We start from the raw sequence: 20,701 nt of genomic DNA, 5'->3' as shown, positions 1-20,701 counted from the left end.
AGTTCTGGGGCACTGGGGATGGGGCAGGGGCGGGAGGTGGAGAGAGGATGGGGCCCCGGATGGGCGAGGGGCCCATACCCACTGCCCTGACTCCCTGCGAGACACGGCTCTGGGCTCGGTGCTGCCATTGAAACTCTCAGCTCCCAGGTTTCTGGAGGCAGGATTGCTCAGGTACGTAAGGTACGAGGAAGCGCCTGTAAACCATGAACGGCCACAGCGAGTCATAGCACAGAAGAGAAAGCTCCAACACGAGGGTGACGCGTGCAGCGACCCTCGTGGGCTGGGGCAGCGGGAGAGGGCAGCGGCAGAGCAGCCGGACCAAGGGATCAAGACAGGGTGGGGGGCAGCCGGACCACGGAGGGCGTCAAAGAGGCAGCAGTATCTGAGGTGGGGGGGGGGCAGAAAGGTACCCTGAGAAGGGGAGGAAAGGGGCCAGAGGGTGAGGTGTATCCAAGGGAGATGACAGGGAAGGGGGCGCAGAGGAGGAGGCAATGTGGGGCGACCGGCGCCCAGAATAGGGTATGGAAGGCCAGCCAGGCCCTGACCTACAGACAAAGGGGCCACCGAGGGCTTCTGGCGGAGGTGAGGGTGGAAATGGCCCTGGGGCTGCTGCAGGAGCTGACTGGAGCAGGGGAGAGCGGGGTGCCTCTTGTTTTAAGCATCAACCAACCAGGTGCCCAAAAAAAAAAAAAAAAATGCAATTTTGTTTAGAAATTAGGCAGTAGACACACACACACACAAAACAAACACGATTTTACCTAGAGACAAAGTATGACCAATACACCACCACCACCACTCTGCTCTCCCGGAGGAGGATCATTCCATGCTGCCCGGCACGGGGCACTCCCCACCCCATCCCTCCCACTGCCTTCCCCGTCTCCATCCCTGGAGCTTCTTGAAGGAGAGAAAATTACCCACAGTTCCACCAGACAAGAACCATTTTAAACTACTTTCAATTAGAGAGTGCTCAGGAAACATCCTTTGGGCAAGAAAAGCCCACGGTTCTGGGGCTGGCCCTCGGGCACAGCCACCTCAGCCCTGTTTTCTCCAAGCCCCCGCTCCCACAGGGACAGTGGCCTGCTGCTCCCAGAGACACCAGAGAGGACTGCGTCTGAGCACTATTCAGGGTGGTGAGGTTGGGTGATTCCTTCTGAGCCCTACTGGCAACGTAGGGTAGAATTATCCCTAAATTCAGACCGCAAGTAAAGGTGACACCTGACACCCCCCCAGAAGGTTCCATGGGCACATCTTGCGTGATCATAGTCTGTGATTTGAGACAATGACCCATCTTGCTATCAAGGCCCTGGTTTCCTTAAAATCAGCCTATGTGGGCACTGTCTGGGGAGGAGGATAGGCCAGCCTCCTCCTGTTGATAAAAATAGTGGAGCTGTTTTTAAATGGCCTGGGAGGCCAGGCTGTCATTAGCTGTGGTGAAGCTGGACAAGGCTTCCTCATCCATTGGGACTGAGCCCTAAAATAGAAGAGGCCTAAGAAAGGTGGCCAGGGCGCTGGGCACTTCAGCTCTCTCAGGCCAGCGGTCAGCCGGCACCCACGTGGGCCTGGTGTTGCCAGCAGTGGCCCTCTTGAAGCTCCTCCCTTTGCTGGGCCACGTGGAAGAGACCCACCAAGGCAGGGCTGATGCCCCTCCCCAGGTATGTCCAGGGTCTACCACACACCACATGCCAGGCTGAGCATGTCACATCCAGAGCAGAGTGTTAGATCCTAAAATGTCTCCTAGAGGGACACCCATTTTGCAGATGAGGCTGGGTAAGGCCAAGTAACTGCCCAATGTCAGAGTTCCCAGCTGGGACACAAATTCCAAACGCCCAGCTGTCTGACCACCCTGGGCCCTTTCGCCATCGTCAAGCTCAACCACACCCTGCCTCATGTTTGCCTCTATACCTTGACCCCACCACGCCCCCACCCACCCCCTCCCTTCCTCCTGCCTGGAAAGCCCTTCCCCTCCACCAGGCCTGGCCCTGTTCCACTTATCTCTCCAGGCCCAGGCTAAGCCCCTGCTCTCCTGAAGCCTGCTCTGAGTGCTCCAGCCTCCAGCCTCTTCTCGGCCTCCTCTACTCCCCAAGGAATGATCAGTCTGGAAAACAAGCCTGGGGGCAAGCACCAGATTAGAATGAGGTCTACATCTTCCCTGCCCCCCCCCCCCCCCCCCCCCCCCGCTGAATGTCAGGGTCAGGACACAGACTAGGCATGCAGTAGTCACCCAGCTGGTGGATGAGCACTGACTCCCCAGGCCCTCTCAGCCAGTCTCATGCTTCCAATGCCATCTGGAATCTAGAGTCCAGACGGGACACTGGGGACCCCACATGCACGCCTCCGCCCCCGGGGATCCAAACTCCATGCTGAATGGAGACTCCAAGCACGCTGCCGTGCTTGAGGGCTCCAGGTAGGTTATCGATCCAGCTTCTCCAACTCACAAAACATGTCCCAGGCGAACCTCCTGAGCTCCCCCAAAACCTGCCCGTCCACATGTCTGTGCATCTTAATGTCTATCCTTCTTGCTGCTCAGGCCAAAACCTGGCCTTCCTCCCTAACTTCGCCCTTTCTCAGCCCCACATCCAACCAGTCAGGGCATCCTCCCAGCTGCTGCTCGCCTCTTATCACCTTACTGCCTCACCTCAGTGACAGCGGCTGACTGGCCTCCCTGGCCCCCCCCCACCCCCACTTCTGCGGCCTAGTCCCAACACAGCCCCAGAGTGAGCCTGCTAGAACCTTAAGTGGGCACCTCTGCTCAACCCGCTGCACAGGCCCCTGCTGGCACTCAGAGTAGAAGCCGACGTCTGTGTAATCATCTGTGCGATCCCAGAGCAGGCCCCATCCCACCTGCCCCCGTAACATCTGACCTCCTCTCCTGCCCCTCAAACATACCAGGAAGCCCCCACCTCAGGGCCTTTGCACTTGCCGTATCCCTCTGTCTGGGTGTTGGCATGGCTCCCCCACTCACCCCCCTCAGGTCTGTGTTCAAACGCTACCTTTTCATCAAGCCCCTTCCTGAGCCAGACCCCATGTAAAACTGCAACCCCCTAGCCCCACAGACATTATCACGACCTGATACAACGTGACTTTGACTTGTGTCTTGTTCCTTGTGTGTCTCCCTCCCTGGAGTGCGGGTTCCATGAGGGCAGAACTTCCCTGTGCTGTTCATGAGGCATCTCCAGAACTAGCACAGTGCCTGGCACTCAGGAATCCTAAGAGAAATGTCTGCCGAATCGGGGACCAACGAATACTTCTATCTCCCATTTTTATTAAGCCCTGCATCACAGACTGCCCGGGGTTACCTAGATCAACACTTCTGCTTTCCAGAAGGGGAGACCGAGGTCAAAGAGGTGAACTGACCTGCCGGGGTCGCATGGAGAGCTGGACGCAGCCCAGGCCATGGGAAAACAGAGCCCAAGGAGAGAAACAAGAAAAAGCGAGGCCAGGCTCAGGGCCTGAGTCAATCCAAGCCAGATGACACCCCCATTACTGGAGTCTGCCTGCTGTCCTTTCCCTGACCCACTCAATAGGAACGAGCATGGAAGGCCTGGTGGCCTCTGCTGTCCTCAAAGATGGCTAGTCTCTAAGGGGCGAGGTCCCAGAGCGCTGACCCCATCATCCTTCTCAAAGCTCAGTGCCACCCACTCCTCGGCAGACAGTGGCCCCAAGCAGTGTCAGCCACTTCCAGGGGCTTTCTGTGAGTCTCTGCAAACTCCCCTCAGGCCTGTCCTGGGGCCTTGAGCACAAGGAAGCTTTCTCTACCTAGTCCCCAAAAAAGAGAAAATGGCCCTTGGCCCATAGACAAGTAATCAGTTTTCCAAAGAAAACATTCTTTTTTTAAGATTTTATTTATTTATTTGAGAGAGAGCATGAGAGCGAGAGCGAGCACGAGCAGGGGGAGGGACAGAGGGAGAAGCAGGCTCCCCACTGAGCAAAGAGCCCCATGTGGGACTCAATCCCAGGACCCTGGGATCATGACCTGAGCCGAAGGCAGATGCTTAACCGACTGAGCCACCCAGGCGCCCCCAAAGAACACATTTTACTCAGTACTTCCAAAGCAGGAAGGGACTAAACCTGGCACCACGGGCTTCTCGGTGCACCATTCATTCCACAAACGTCGTTTACCCCTAGGTCAGGCTCTGGGATGCGGTGCCAAGACATGGCCCTCGGGATCCCACTGCCCTGCACATAAGCTAGTGAGTTGGCCAGGTGTCCCAACCCCCCTGCCCACCGCACCCTATATACCCCACCCCTACTTCATCTTGTACCCAGGCTGTGCTCACCGCCACCATTCCAGGCAGGTAGAGAAGCAATGGTGACCCCAGGTGACAGATGGGAAAGGAGAGGCCCAGGCAGGCCAAAGCAATTCACCCAGGGGAGTGCAGGGAGTTCCTAGCAGAGCCCAGGCTAGAACTTGGGGCTTCCAACCTAGACTCAGGGCATTTTTGTGTGGCTGGAGAAGAGTGTCCTCTCCTGGCGGACCAACAATGTGGACAAAGAACAAAAAGGTATAAGGAAGGGTAGGAGTCAGTTTTCCTATTTAATCACATGGTGACTTATTCAACCTTCTGCCCATTCGTCTGCTCACTAGACAGACGTCTGCGGAGCCCTACCCATGCCAGGCAGAGTCTGGGGGTCAGGGGGTCAGAGACAAGCCCTGGCCCAGCAGAAGAGAGATGAGCAGCAGAGAGAGGCGCCCCTGGTGACAACCACAAGGCTAACAATGGCAGCAGTGAGCACAGAGGCAAGGTCTCCTTGATGGGGACCCCCTGAAAGCTCCAAGCCTGATGGTGCACGCGTAGGAACAAGCCTGGCTCACGGCAGGTGCTCAGGGCATGTTGGCTGTCGGATAAAGCAGGAAGTCCCCCCGGAGGGTGGAGATTGTTCCTGCTCAGCCACACCATGGGAAGGACGGGAAAGCAGAGAGGTCTCAGCTCTGAGAACATGAGAGGGACCCCACCTGGGGCTTAGACCCAGAGCTGTCTCACTCGGTATTGTTCTGAATACCCTTTGTCTTTGGGGGCACCAAGCTGAACCTCTGACCTTTCAGCAACTCTGCACCAACCCAGGGCAGTGCGTACAGTAGGCCCTGGAGGCTTCCTCACTGGCCCCTTCCTGTCCACCCCCCACAACCAAACTGCCCCAAGTGTCACGGCCACTGGGGAGGAAAGGAACACAGGCCGAGGAGTTGGGAGATAGGTTCTGGTCCCGCCTCAAGCTGATCACGGGGTCATCAGGCCTCACTGTCTTCCTCAGTAAACTGGGCTAGTAAAACCTACCATCACCTCCTTACCAGCTACTCTGAGGACCAAAGGAGACAAAAGATAAGTTCTTAGAAAACCAAAAGCACTGCTCAAAGTTAGAGATCTACAGACGAAATCTCAATTGGAGACCAAAGGACATCTTATTATATCTCTCTGTGTGGCTACTTTTATCTCAGTTTTTCTTCAAACTCTTTCTGAAGGGACAGACGGGAGACACATTAGACTGTTTTAAACACAGAACACTAAGAATTAACGTCACCAGCCAAGGCTAAGGAAAAGGCCCCTGGCATTAATGATTCTAGCAGGACTTCCTCCAGGAGCCCTGACCTTGGTTTCTGTCACAAATATTTTTCCCTTTCCAGGCCCAGCAGGAAACAACTAATTCACCAGATGGTGTCCCCACCATGGGCTGGTGGTCATCCCAGATTCTCCTCAGCCTAGGGCCCAGCTTTGTCACCTCTATCACAGCCTCACAGAGTGGCTTAGTTCAAAGAGCTTTCTCTTTCTTTTTTCCTTCTGAGGTGGTTTTTAAAATGCCCTAGCATTCTGGCCCCCTCACACACATAGCGTTGGTCAGGTCCCGGCCCAGGCTCACTGACGCTCTAGAGAGTGGAGGACACATCACTGGGCTGCAACCTGCAGAGGCCAGGCAGCCTGGGACAGGCCCAGGCAGAGAGGGGAGTCAAGGCTGTCGGACCAGGGAAGGCCTGTCTCTGTGGAAAATGTACGTACAGTTTTAGTCCCATCCCCCCTCTGAGCCTGCAATGTGCTCTTGTCCTCTAGCCTTCTCAGGCTGGGAACACAAGGGCACGGGTCGTGGCTTCTAGTTCTGATTCCCCCACCGCCCCCAGCAGCAGGGCTTGAGGTGGGAGGAAGGCGGGGCCTCCTCCAACTTGGGCGGCAGGATGGCGGGGCGGAGAGGGCCCGATCTGCGCATCCGGGTCTGGGGTCTCGCTCTCCTCCTGCCATCCACCAGTGTGGGTTCTTGGGCAAGCCCAGCGCCTCCCTTCCTCAAATGCAGACACGGATGTGATGGTGCAGACTGCCCTTCGTCAGGCACAGATACAGAGTAAGCACTGAGCCAGACCGTGGATGCGAAAATGCACGGTGAGCCTTGGGCGGGGGGGGGACCTCCCACGCTGTCTCTGAGTCGGGACGTATGGGGGCTTGGTCCCCTGGCCTCCAGCACTGGCCTCTAGCAACTCCCAACCTCCCCTCAGGAACCCCTCCATCTTCCTTCTCCCAGCCCACCCCGGTCACCCAGACCCTCATCACAGACTTCAGGTTCATCTGAGTCTAGAGGAACCCGAGAGCTCACCAAACCCAACATCCTTCCCCTCGGCTTTAGAAAAGCACCTCCCAAACCTCCTTTGAACGTGAGCAAGTCAAGCGAAAACCCAAGCTCTGGCCCTGCCTTCCTGCCTCCACCACACCTCAGTGCAGAGGATCTTTCTGGAATTACTGCAGTTAGTTAACGGAGGGGGAATGAGAGAGCCAGCATACCAGCATTTTGCAAACCCTCCGTGAAATAAAGAATCCAGGGGATGAGCACCAGCAGCTGCCCGGTCACAGAAGAGACCACGGGCCTTCTGTACCCTGTGGCAGCCCACAGCATCACCCATGATCAGTTAGAGCCAGGGGTGCAACTAACCAGGTCCAGACTGCGGATGCCTAGGAAGCAACCCGCTTACCTCTGGGGTTACGCTTCTGGGGAATAAAAGGGGGAAGAGCTGCTCTAGATTCCATGGGCCACATCAGCCAAATGTGACATGTGGCTCTTGTTCGGATCCTGATCCAACTGCAAAAAGACTTTGTGAGACCACTGAGAAAATCTAAACATGGACCAGGTGCTGACTGGTATGAAATAACTTTTAGAGGGTGGGGCCTGGGAGCTAGGATCTTTGCCTCTCAGCCCCGCTCGGATACCAACTCACATGGGACCCTATACAACCCACTCTCTAGCTCATCTGTCAACAGAGGGGACAAATGCTCTGTAAGTCTTTTAGCACTAAAATCTGAGGGTCCCTGTGGGGATTCTGAAGCTACAGGATATCACAGGACACTCTGGCCCTACACTGATCCTCAGAGCCCTCCCATTAGTTGAACACTTGACGTGTATCAGCCCTGTACTTCTGGTCCCTCGTGTCCTTCCCACATACAGCCCTGCTGGGAAGCAGTACTGGTGCAGCCTGGCAGGTGGGACACAGGCGGTCAGAGGGGATGAAGACGGCTGTCACCCACATCCACATTCCTTCTGCCAGTCAGCCCAGAACAATCCGGCCATTCCAGAGTCCACACACACGCATGCATGGAGCAGGCCAGAGGCCCCTTCTAATCTCAAGGCAGCTGGGGCAGCTCAGGCCATCCTGACCTCAGGCAGGACATACGCTCTGGGTCTAGCCAGGCCAGGTCAAGTGCAGGGTGACCTTGGAGGAAAGACATTCTGCCTTTTCTGGCTAAAGGACATAGTGGCCTGGTCACCAAAAGCTGTGATTCACAAATCCGTGTCCATAACCAGTTTCACAGGTCTACAGGAACTTAGAAACATAAATCTGTTCAAGGACTCTTAACTACTCGGAGATCATGTCCATTCTACTCTGAGATCATGTCCATTCTACTTTTCTGGTACTAAAATATCCTTTCTTTTATGAAATGCCAACCGTGTAGATGGTAGTTAGGTTTTTAAATTTTTGCTTCTTTCTTTCCCTCCATCTCTCCTTTCTTTAAAATGGACACATTTAGCAAGGTTATATACTGGCAACCGTAGAAAGGTCCTTCCCTGTTTTAAACGGGCCTCTTGAATCCCAACTACTGGGATTGAGGTTGCTTTTAGCTCTTTCTTTGTTCTCTACCAGTAGTTCTAGGATCTCTAAGATTAGTGTCTTTCTAAGAAAATATATCAGACAGCGCCTTCCGTCTCTCTCTCCCATCCCGCTATCTGTCCACATCCAGGTACCCGGGAAAGGCTGTGGGAGGACACGGTGAGAAGGCAGCCATATGCAAGCAGGATGAGAGAGCTCAGTGGAAACAAATTGGTCAGAACGTTCATCTTGGACTTTCCAGCCTCCACAATGTGAAAAAACAAATTTCTGTTGTTTAAGCCATGTGGTTGTGGTATTTTGTTGTGGCAGCCCCAGCTGAATAATGCACGTATGATGGCCTCTCCCTTCTCGAGGTTTCGGTCTCATCCGCAAAAGTGAGACAGTCACACTCTGTGAGGCCGGCAGGACCCTAACGCCAAACCGAACAAAGACATAAGAGACCAAGATCTCTTATGAATCTGACCCAAAAATCCTCAACAAACCAAATCTAGCAACATAAAAGACACACCATGACCAAGCAGGATTTATCCCAGAATGTAAGGTTGGTTTAATACCTTCAATTAAAATATCATTCCATATCAATAGAATAAAGGGCAAAAAATAAGATAATCATCTCAACAGACATGGAAAAAGCATTTAACAATATTCAATATCTCCTCATGAAAAGAAAACACTCAGTAAACTAAGAATGGAAGGGAACTTTCTCAAGCTGACAAAGAGTATCTATGAAAAAGCTAAAGTTAACATCAGATTTAATGTGAAAGGCTGAAAGCTTTCCCCCTAAGATCAGGAACAAGAGAGGGTGTCTGTGCTAGCTACTTTTACTTAACATTCTACTGGAGGATCTAGCCAGGGCAATTAAGGAAGAAAATTAAATAAAAGACATCCAAATTAGAAAGGAAGAAGCAAAACTATCTCTATCTGCATACGACATGATCTTGTAAACAGAAGATTCTAAGAAATTCACTAAAGAAAGTATCAAAACTAATGAATTAGTTTAGCAAGTTTGCAAGGTAGAAGATCAATATACAAATATCACTTGTATCTCTGTATAGTAACAATGAACAAACTAAAAAATGAAATTGAGAAATTAACTCCATTTACAGTAACACAAAAGCAATAAGCTACTTATGAATAAATTTAATATAAGAAGTGTAAAACTCACACTCTAGAAACTATAAAATATCTTGTAAAAAAACAAAGAAGTCCTACATAAATGGAAAGACATCTCATATTATGCATCAAAAGAGTAACTATTGTTAAGATGGCAATACTCCCCAAATTGATCTGCATCAAAATCCCTATCAAAATCTCAGTTGGCTTTTTTTTCTTTCAGAAATTAGCAAGTTAATCCTAAAATTCATATGGAAATACAAGGGACCCAGAACAGCCAAAATAAGTTCTGAAAAAGAAGTCATACTTGGAGAACTCATTTCCTAATTTCAAAATTCACTACAATACTATGGTAATTAAGGCAGTAGTACTGGCATAGAACAGATAGATCAATGGAACAGGATTGAAATCTCAGAAATAAGCCCTCACATTTACAGTCAATGGATTTTTTTAGAGGTGTCAAAACAATTCAATAGGGAAAGAATTGTTTTTTCAACACATATGCTGGGACAACTGGATATCTCCATGCAAGAGAATGAAGCTGGATCTCTACCTCACACCATATATAAGAATTAACTCAAGATGAATCAAAGACTAAATATAAGAGCTACAACTATTAAATCTTAGAAGAAATCTACTTACCTCTTTGAGGTAAATTCTCATGACCTTAGATGAGGCATGACACCAACAACAGAATGTGATGTATCCATACAATAGAATATTAGTCACAAAAATGAACGAAGTAATGATCCATGCTAGAACACGGATGAAACTTGAAAACATCATGCTGAGTGAAAGAAGCTGGTCACAAGGACCACATCTGTAGGATTCCATTTTTATGAAATGTCCAGAATAGGCAAATCCATAGAGGCAGAAAGTAGATTCACAGTTGCCTAGGGTTGGGGAAGGGCGAAATGGGGTGATGAAAATGTTCTGTATCTGGTTGTGGTGATGGCCACACAGCTCTGTGAAAGTACTAAAAACTGTTGAATTGCACACTTTAAATAACTGGATCGTATGGTATGTGAATTCTATCTCCATAAAGCTGTTATTAAGAAGACAGCAAGAGGGTGAGACTCGACTGCAGCAGATCCCCCAGTGTGGGCCCCCACCAGGAGCATCAGTATCACCTAAGAGCTTTCCAGACCTACGGAATCAGAAACTCAGAACTGGAGCCCAGCAACGGGTTCTCCAGGTGATCTTGAAACTCACTGCAGCTGGGGACTCCCGCTTAGACGAGGTGGTCCTCAACCTTGACTATGCATTGGGATCACCTAGGGAACTGTACAAAAAAACACTCACACGCTGGCCCCCCCAAGCAGACCTAGTAAATTAGACTCTCTATGGATGGAACTCAGGCATGGGAATGTTTCAAAGCTCCCGTGTGAAACTAGTATGCTGCCGCTGCCGGGTGAAAAGGACTGCATTAGAGAGTGAAGGCCTTGTGTTCTTCAGCCTCTTTGAGAGTCTGACCCAGGCCCAGCTCACTAAGGCCACCTGGTGGCCATACTGGGGAATGACTATCTTGCTTCTGCTCCACCCCCACCCCACCCACCAATCCACCACCAGGGAGCCCTGGGATGGGGTTCAGGGATCCCTATCCTCCCACTGCTGAGGTCAGCAGCAGCCTGGCCTCTGGAATGGGGGTGGGTGAACGTGATAATCAGAAGATAATGTCAAGTCATCTGACTGGGCCAGGAGAGCTGTGTAGGACAGAGCCCCACAGACAGCTAATGGAAAGGCACTTTTTTTTTCTAAATAGGCTGAAATTCTGGATTTTTACATAAAATTTGTACCTTTATGGAAACCGTTTCATTTTTATCATTTCATGAGTTATCCAAACACAATTTTTAACTGAGGAGGTCAATCTGGGGGCCAGCCCCAGCCCGAGGGCAGCGCAGACATACATAGGTCCTGAGTGGGCAGTCATGCGGCATCAGCCATTAAAACACTGAACGGCTGCCCTGCTGGTCATTAAATGGCCACCTGCCAAGCCCCGGGAGTGGCCCCATCTACCAACCTGACTCCTGCCCTGGACCCTCGGCACCGCCCACGACCCAGAACCTGAAGGGTTAACATCTGACACCACAGGGGTCAGGACAGGGCGTTAGTTCTGACTGGCCACATCCTTGACTGGTCCCAGGGCTGCCACAGCTGTCAAATACTCTGAACATCACCAGCGCATACACCTCGTCAAGCACTCCCGAATCAGGCAAGGGTGAGTTGGGGCTGGGCGCGTTTCCATTTCACAGGTCACATCCAGAAGGTGAGGAAGTAACAGAACCGATGAGGGCCCCCCGGGAGCCCTAGCCACCTCACATCCAGTCAGCCACAACCTCTCTGTGCACTGGGGGAGGGACCCGTGGGTCAGGGCGAGGCTCACCTGGCGGTAGGTGCAGATGATGATCTCCCGCAGGTGGTAGTGCATGGGCGTCATGGTCTCACTGACGGTGTCCAGGGCCGCATCTACCTCCTTCTTCACGCGGTGCCCATCAGGTAGCAGCTGCACCACCTTCATCACCACCTGGGGCCAGGGGAACACAGAGGAAACCAAGGGGGGTAGGTGAGGTCGCCAGCCCTAGCAACAGACTCACCCCACACGAAGGAAAACCTCAAGGTCCATCTCAACAGTGGTGCTGGGAAAATTGGATATTCATGTGCAAATGTAACTCAAAACAGATCAAAGACATAAACACAGAGCTAAAACCATAAAACTCTTAGAAGAAAATAGAGAGGAAAACTTCATGACGTTGCATGTAGCAATGACTTCTTGGACAGGACATCAGAAGCACAGGTGACAAAAGAAAATGACACCATCAACAGCGTAAAAAGGCAACCAACAGAATGAAAGGAAATATTTGCAAATCGCATATCTGCTAAGGGATTGATATCCAGAATATATTGAAAAATTCCCATAACTCAACAACAAAGCAAACCAAATCAAAAATGGGCAAAGAACTTGAACAGACATTTCCTCATAGAAGACACGTAGGTGGCCAATGAGCACATGGAAAGATGCTCAGCATCACTCAGCATCAGGGAACGGGGACTCAAAACCACAATAAGATGCCACCTCACATCCACCAGGATGGCAACTGTCAGAACAGAAAACAACAAGTGTTGGCAAAAACGTAGAGAAACTAAACCTCTTGTGCTTTGCCGGTGGATATGTTGCCACAGACAACGATACGGCCGTTGTTTAAAAACTAGACAGGTTACCATATGATCCAGCAATTCCACTTCTGAAAGTGCAAGCAGATATCTGAACAGGTATTTGTACTCCTGTACTTCATAGCAGCATGACTCACAATCACCAAAGGGTGACGAGAACCCAAGTGTCCACCAACAGATGAGTGGGTGAACAAAACGTGGTCCATACGTACAATAGGATAATACTCAGCCTGAGAAAGGTGTGAAAGCTAATAGACCCTCAACATGGATGAATCTTGAGGACTTCACGTTAAATGAAATAGACCAGACACAGAAGAACAAATACTGGATGATTCTACGTGTATGAGTTATATGGAATAGTCAAATCCATAGAGACAGAAAGCAGAACCACAGTCACCAGCAGCTGGGGAGGGAGGAATGGGGAGTTACTGTTTTATGGGTATGGTCGGTTTGCGATGAATAGAAAGTTCTGGAGACGGATGGTGGTACTGGTTGCACAACAAAGTGAATGTACTCAGTGCCACAGAACCATACGCTTAAACACAGTTAAAATGGCAAATTATATGTTAGGTACATTTTACCACAATGAAAAAAATAAAAATCTAAGAATCAGCAAATCAGCAAGAAGGAAGAGAGGAGTTTTAGGGAGAGGAAAGAGCACATGCAAAGGCCGAGAAGCTGAAGGAGTTTGGCAAGTTTGAGGGAGCATGCAGAGGCCAGGGTGACAAGACAGCAGGGACAGTGGGGGGGGGGGCGGGAATGTGATGAGGCCAGTCGACGAGGCAGGAGCCGACCACAGCGCCGACACCAGGGAGCCACACGCCAGCTCTGAGCGTCACATTCCCCGCCCCCGTAAGTCAGGGACTTTGCCGCTTACTTGCAGGGTGTCTGGACTGACGGCATGTAGCAGGGGCACAATACAGGGGTGACTAAATCGGAAATGTGAGTGGCCATCCACCCAGTGCCCTGGACTGAAATAGGGGTGGGGTGGGACAGGCCATGGCCCGGCATCAAGGTCACCGGCCCCAGCTGGGGCCCAAGCGCCTGTGAGGCAGGCGTCAGCGTCACCCAGACAAGATGTGGCCAGGGGCTTCCCCAGGGCACAGAGCAGCCCAGCGGCAGGGCCAGGCAGACAGGGGTCAGTCTAGCCCCCTCTTCTCCAAGAGCCATCTGTCAGGGCCTGGAGCCAAGCTGACCTGTGCTTTGGTTTGCTCATCTGTGAAATGGGAGCAGGCGAGCACTGAGATGATGAGATGCAAGAAGGTGACGTAATTAATAGGAGCTCTGAAGATCCCCCAGACCTGCCAGCAAGACTCGCCCTCTCCCCTCACCAGGTGTCCCCGGGGGACCCCGTGGGGTGTGCTCACCTCAAACTCGCCCTTGGTGAACTTGGCATCAGGCACACTCACGAGCTCCTCCTCGCCCACCTCGGGGAAGCCCTGGGGGAGGACAGCTGCTGGGACAGGGAGCACGTCCATCCAGGTCGCGCCCTCCCCCACGTGAGGAACCCCTTGCCGGGGGTCTGCCAGCCCCCAGGCCCCCTGCCCAGGACTGATGGGAGAGACTCCACACCATGCACCATCCCTGTCCCCCACACGCTCCTGCCACAGCCAGGGTCCCCGGGGCCGAGTACCACCCTGCCCTGTCCACACAGGACGGGCCACACAAACCTGGATGTGCCAGAAGGCGAGCACGGCCACCACCATGGCGGTCGTGGTCCGGCCCTGGCCACTGAGGCAGCTGAACACGAAGCCAGTGCCCGGGTCCTTGGCGAGGGCAGCCCGCAGAGCCTCGAGCAGTCGGTCAAAATCCTGGGTGGGGAGATCAGGGTCTGAGTCAGGCAGCCGGTGCTCCAGGCTGCAGACTCCCAACGTGGCCCATCCCTCCAAATGGCAACCCCAAAGCAGCGGTCCTGGGGCAGCCGGGCACAAGATGACATGCTTGTAAACAGCCATGCCCCTGCTACCTTCCCCCCTCCCCCAGGTGCGCGAGCGCACACACACACACACACGCACGCACCCTCCACCAGGCAGCGTATGAAACATGCGTATGCCACTCCCACGTGCTGTGTCCCCCAGGGCTGCGCAGGGACCCCTGGCCTGGCTGCTTGCCTGAGAGGGACCCAACCCAGGTCCCAGCCTGAGGGCAGGGGTCCGACCTGAGCAGATCACTGCAGCACGCGTCCACCAGGGGGCGACAAACAACAGGCAACCAGACCCGCAGAGGCAGGACCACAAGCCCCGTCTCTGCCCCTCACAGGCTGCACATGAGACGTCCGCGCACGCCCCGGGCCCAGAACCACACCCCGCACAGACACATCACCCAGACAACCGATGTACCACACAGGCACGCAGCGACCCGCACGCAGTGAGTGCTGGGCACACACACCACGGACGTGTCCATGGACGCTAAGACACACAAACTACACAGACTCTTGCAAAGACACAAAGCTACAGAGAGCACATAAACAACCTTGGTCACACACAAGCACCCCACAAGCCCCCACACACATTCCACACCACACAGTTCCCCAGATACGCCTGCCACATACCCCCTGGTAAAGACAAGATGCACATCAGATTCCAGACCAACACACCCACCACACACATGCACACACTCCACAGTGATACCCACACACTCTCCAAACACGTCTCCCTCACAGACGCACATTCACGAACACCATGGATGTGCTCCCACACACACACCAACGACACGTAATAAACACACAGGTGCCGAGCGAATAAACCACTTGGTCATATGTGAAGGCTCGTGGAACACGCTCCCAGTCCCTCGGGGGAGCTGCGTCCCGAGCCAAGGCCCAGGCCAGAGCGGGGTGGGAGAGGGCCCCCTCTGGCTCCCCAGAGGCCAGGCCTGCACAGCCCCCTCACCTGCTCACAGGGGGCGCAGAAGTCTGGCAGGGGGATGCGGTGGTAAGTGAGGCCGGGGTAGGCCCCACGGTGCTGGGTGAAGACCTCCTGCATGGTGAGGCATGTCTGGAACTTGCGGGTCGGTGCACCCCCCGTGCCTGGGAGAGGCATACTCAGGTGGGCCTTCAGCTGGGACTCCAGGTTCTAGAGGAGGGTGGGACAGAGGGCTCAGGCCACTGAGGCAGCCTCCACGCCAGCCCCGGAAGGCCAGAGCCTGCCATGGCCAGGACCAGTCCTGGCTTTCGGGGGCATCCCTGCCCCTTCCTGAGCCTCAGGGATCAGAGCCAGACCCAGAGCCAGGGAGATGGCCACGGTGGGAGTCCTGAATCAGCCACTCCCTGAGTCTGCTCCTCTTGGGGCCTCAGTTTCTCCATCTTATAAGAGGAGCATGGGACCTTCTAAAGACCCTCCCAGGCCAATTTTCCAGAAGGCCTCCAAGGTAGGGGTGTGCGGAAGGCAGGAGGGCCTCACCTCAAGCTGGTCGGAGGCCATGGGGGGCCCAGGCCACCGCAGGCTGTGGGTATGCCCGTCACACTCCAGCACGGCCTCCTCCCTCAGGTTGACCCACACGACATGCCGTAGCTTCCTCTTGGCATCAGTCAGGTAGGCCAGGATGCTCCCCAGGGCCTGCGGGGAGACAGGAGGGCCATCAGTGAAAGGGCTCAACCATTACCCCACTCAGCCCACGAGGGGACGTAGGGCCCCTGGGGTGGTCACCTTGGCGCTGGGCTGGGCTGTGCCATAGATGGGCATGCGGGGCACCCGTCGAAAGTTGGCCACATCCATCTCTCTGACAGTGCTGAGTGCGTCTGGAGAGATGAGGTCGTCCGCCCCCTGCGGGGAGAGCAGCAAGCCTGGGACCCACAGCAGCTGACTGAGATTCAGAGCCCAGCCCAAGGTGGGGCAGGGCAGGGCAGGGACCAGCTCTCTACAGTTTACCAAGCACTTCTGCACACTTGGCACTTCATCACCGCCCCGGCAAGGAGAAAGGCGCTAGTGCCCACCCTCCAGATGAGGAACCTGAGGCTCATCAGGGAGAGGCTGGTGGCAAAGACATCAGAACCAGGCCTCCTGCCTCCTCGCCTGCAGCACGTGGGTTTGAGAACGAGGAGAGGGAATGACAGCAGTGGCCAAAGCTGCAAACGCTTCTTGGGGCCGGAGATCAGCCCCATGTCACTCACAGGAAGAGTCTGCTGCCCCAAAGGCCATCGCCCCTTTGTCTTCTGGGAAGGGCAGCAATGTTTAACCCAAGCCGTCAGGAATCAAGGGCCCACCAGCCCCGGGGCCAGCCCACACCCATTCCCACTTCCCCAGCCACCCAGCCACACTCACCAGAGAGCCCTTAGCGACGAGGTCCCCGGGGGCCACAGGCCCCGCTGAGCTCAGAGTCACAGGCAGGCGGTACAGCTCAGGATGGGCACAGAGCCAGCGGCTGAAACTGAGGGCAAAGGCCAGCGGGTACTGCAGCCCGAGGCAGAGAGAGATGGGAGTTCAGGGGCACGAGGCCATCCCAAACTCTCCCAGCTGGCCCTGTGGTGGGGGAGCCCCAAGAGACATCCATCATGGTCCAGGGCGGGGGGGGGGGGAGGAGACAGGACCAGGAGGTCCGAAGCAAGATCCTTCCAGGCCCCAATGCCCCAGCTAAGGGTACAGAGACTGGGGCCCAGGGGAGAGAGAGGTAGGCCCTCTCTCTGCCTGACCTGCTCTAGGACCACCACTCTATCGGGGTCTCTCCATGTCCCCCACACCCACCTTCCTCTGGAACCAACACACACGCCCCCACCCTCCTCCCCAGTTCCACAGGGGTCCTCGACAACCCCATGCCAGTCACTGTGGGAGACAGGGCTGGAGGGACCCCAGGAGGAGGGCTTGTGGGTCCACTCATCCTCCAGCCGCACCTGCTCGTGGAGATAGTAGTTAAACAGGATCAGGTAGAAGTATCGCTCCAGGCTCTGCAGCGCCCTCTGCCGGACACCGTGCTGGCTGCAGCTTCCCTGAGAGGAGGTGACCCAGAAGGGGGGTGGGTGGTGAAGACAGGGCTCGGGGCCATCCTGTCCCCATTCCCAGAAGGGCAGGAGGTAAGCCTGAGAAATCCCCAGAACACCATCTATCCCCTCCCTTTATAACTTCTGCCAGGCTGGAAATTCTTCCAAGCGTCTAACCGCTCTCCGATTTGCTGCGATTAATCTGTTGGTGAAGGGGAAGCAGTTGGTGACTACCCCAGAACCACTGCTATCAACCCAGGGACCGCCTCGCCCTCCGGGCCTGTGCCCACAGACAAGCTGGGACCCCCCCTCTTTGCACCAAGCCGTGCATGTGCAGGTCCGTGCACAGTCGTGTTGAGGAAAGAAGTACATAAACACCCTTCTCTAAGCCAGAGGCCCTCCCTTAAGAACTGTGACCCACCCCACAAGAAAACAAAAAGACTCTCATAACAGTGCTCCAAGGGGGCCATGATTTTTACCCTTACTTTACCGAGGTTCTGAGAAATGAACTGACTTGCTCAATCATGACGTTGATGGCAGAGAGAGCTGGATCCCCAAACAAATGTCCTAACCCCAGCCCAGCATGCTCTGGGGTCAAGGAGCTGTCAGAGAGAATCCCAAGCTCCCTCTCTCCACCTTCAGATCTCAGGGATCGCCTACTGGGTCAGTACCACCTTCTGGAGGGCAAGTGAGATTCAGAGAGGCCCGAAAGAAAGGTCATACCCTTTGATTACATTGAACCTCATCTTTGGGAATCTAGGCCAGAGGTCAGCAAATGTCTATTTGTATAAAAGGCAGTAAATATTCTGGGGTCTCTGCTGTACCTGCCCAACTCGGCCACTGCAGCATGAGAGAGCCGGACGTGCTGGACTGAACGGGCAAGACCATGTTCCAATAAAACTTATTCATGAAAACAAGGTGGCGGGTTGGATTTGGCCCATGGGTCACAGTTTGCCAACCTCTAATCTAGACTAAGGGAAAAAATCCTAAATACACAACAGCTTCATTTTCATGAAGTTATCTTGATGCACAAGAATTTATACTGATGAGGAACTGGAAGCAACTCAACTGTCCAACCAGAGGGGCGTGGTTAGTAAACCATGACAGGTGACATCCCAGGGACATCTGCTCCATGCAGACTCCCTTCTAAGGGCCTCATGGCTCTTATCCCAGCTGATCCTCACAACAACTCTATGGGTTGGTTATTATTCGTGGCTCCCTTTTTACAAGCGGGGAAACTGAGGCACGAAGCAGTGAAGCAGGTGGCCCACGTCCACACACCTGTAGGTGGCAGAGCCAGGCCTGGACCCCACGTGGTCAGGCCAGAGGCCACGCTCTTAACCTAACAGGCCAACGATGGTTGAAGTCACACAGCCGGCAAGAACGGCGATGACGAAAGCAGGGATGGCACAGGGATGCTGAGGAGAAGCGCTAGAAGCAGGCCACAAACGTGCCCTGGGGCGCCCGCCACAAGATCATCACAAACAAAGCACGTGGGAGGAAGGAAGCTGGCCCCAAATGCTCCCAGTAGCTGTGCTGACATGATGGATGACTTTCTGCCTCCTCCAATTTCTCAATTTTCCATACTATACTATTGCTTTCAAAAGATGTTTTTTTAAAGTGTCGAAGAAGAAAAAGTCTCTGCAGGCCTTAGATTCCTTCCATGCACTGTGCACACTCTCAAGACAAGGCCTCTCCCCAGAGCCGAGGGACAGGACTGCTGAGACAGCCCAGAGCCCATCACTCTTCCAGAAGCAGCAGGCTGGACCAAACCCCGGCCTACCCAAGGAAACAGCAAGGGACTGACTCGCGGAGGGGAACCAGGAGCGGTCTGGGAAGTCTCTGGATCCAGAGGCCCCCAGCACCCTGGCCAGCAGCCCCTTCCTCCATCCTGTTTATTCCGCAGCAAGGGGACCTGGCCAGGGAAAGTAAACTTTCCCTCTTCCTTGTCCATCTTTCCTGCAGGCCCAGCTCCTCTAGCTTCCCTTCCTCTGAACGCCTCTCTTCTCTGGGAGAAGCAGCAACCAGGAAAAGTCAGTTGGAAAGAAGCCAGTCAAGAGGTTTAACAAAACGAGGTCACAGGACTCGGGCGAAAGCAGACCCTCTCCAGGCCTCACCTGGGCTGGGCTCTCTGGCCGGGGGCCTTCCAGCTTCCTCTGGTGTTCCAAGATGACCTCCTTCAGGTCATGCAGCTCGGCACAGGCAGTGATGGCTCTGTCCACCTGGTGCCCACGACCAGGGCAGGGAAGGGAGAGGGAAGAGGGCCGCAGGGCCAAGCAAAGATGGCGGAGGCGGAAGGGAAGAGAAAGGGAAAGAATGGTTTGTCAAAAAGGGGGCAGTGCAGGGGAGGAAGAGACCCCACCAGCGGAGGAGTGCACGGCCCCTCCACGGCCCCTGCCCCCAGCCCCCTGACTCACCTCGTCCACCATCTTCCTCCCCTGAGGCACCATGTGGAGAAAGCTCTGGATCAGCTGGAGCTGCTCCAGGGGCAGTGGCTTGGTCTGCAGGGGGACAGCCCTGACAAGGAAGGGGTCAGTAGCATAAGCAGTACCCCCAAAGGCCTCTACTACCACCCCCCTGTTGACATTTCCATTCACATGGCCGCTGAGGGGCATTGGACTACAGTCTCCAAGTCTTCCTTCCCATTCAGGTTGGGGGAAGCAAGGGGTATTTTCCCCAGTGGGGAAACAGGCCCAGAAAGGTCAAGCGACTTTTTTCGCATTACTCAGCAAATCTGTGGCAACCCAGGAAATGAACCCCACATGCCCCACCTCCAGCTCTGGCCCTGGGCTCCTGACACGTCCCCAGCACTCTGGCAGCCCTGCCCCCTCCTCTCCTCATCCCTGCGGTGCCTTGGGACACTCACTCTGGCCTCGAGGCAGCCCCGCTGTGGTGAAACAAGATGAGGGTACCCAGGGTCATTCCCAGATTGGTCCTGCCCACGCCTGTCTGGCAGCTGAAGAGGAGAGCAGGGGGAGGCCCGTGGTCATCTCGGAGCTGCAGCAGGCTGGGGGTTTCCTGGGAAAGACCATGACCGTCAACAACAGCATGCCCTGGAAACCCTCAGCCGGGACCAAGTCGAGGGAAGGGGGTCATGACATCGGCCCATCTGCACCCCACAGTCTTTGGCAAGGGGGGCCTAGACAGGTGGCTCAGCCGCTTTTGCCAAACTTCAAAGCCCAATGTGCTCCATCTGCCCCGAGGTGGACTGCCCTGCCTCCTTCCCAGGCCCTGGGGGAGCCCAACCAGCTGGTCCTGGGAGTGAGACTGCTCAGAGGGGACAGGCCCGTATTTGACATCGCCGTGAGATGCAAATTAAATGAGGTGGCCTCCCGCAGGGGCTGGGAAAGAAACACCACCAGTCCTCAGGAAACACCAGCTCAAGAGGCTACGGATAAGAAATTTTTAGCCCCGGTAAACTTGTT

General features: G+C 54.3%; 1 protein-coding gene across 6 annotated transcripts in view; it reads right to left on the bottom strand.

The window, feature by feature from the left end:
• The window catches only part of PALD1 (phosphatase domain containing paladin 1), a 77,865-nt gene that overhangs the window by 3,454 nt on the left and 53,710 nt on the right, over positions 1 to 20,701 (bottom strand). For all 6 annotated transcript variants that reach the window (XM_032423706.1, XM_032423705.1, XM_032423704.1 and 3 more), the window contains 11 exons: positions 20,143 to 20,294; positions 19,694 to 19,793; positions 19,394 to 19,498; positions 17,190 to 17,285; positions 16,624 to 16,752; positions 16,009 to 16,125; positions 15,763 to 15,918; positions 15,253 to 15,435; positions 14,035 to 14,175; positions 13,732 to 13,803; positions 11,577 to 11,717 (listed from right to left, as the gene is read on the bottom strand). In XM_032423706.1, the coding sequence (XP_032279597.1) occupies positions 11,577 to 11,717; positions 13,732 to 13,803; positions 14,035 to 14,175; positions 15,253 to 15,435; positions 15,763 to 15,918; positions 16,009 to 16,125; positions 16,624 to 16,752; positions 17,190 to 17,285; positions 19,394 to 19,498; positions 19,694 to 19,793; positions 20,143 to 20,294 (1,392 nt within the window). The remainder of the gene's footprint in view (positions 1 to 11,576; positions 11,718 to 13,731; positions 13,804 to 14,034; positions 14,176 to 15,252; positions 15,436 to 15,762; positions 15,919 to 16,008; positions 16,126 to 16,623; positions 16,753 to 17,189; positions 17,286 to 19,393; positions 19,499 to 19,693; positions 19,794 to 20,142; positions 20,295 to 20,701) is intronic.

This window comes from Phoca vitulina, unplaced genomic scaffold (assembly GCF_004348235.1).
Source record: "Phoca vitulina isolate PV1807 unplaced genomic scaffold, GSC_HSeal_1.0 scaffold29, whole genome shotgun sequence".
Lineage (NCBI taxonomy): Eukaryota > Metazoa > Chordata > Mammalia > Carnivora > Phocidae > Phoca > Phoca vitulina.
Note: the sequence above shows the minus strand (reverse complement) of the source record. Positions and strands in the feature narration are given on the sequence as shown.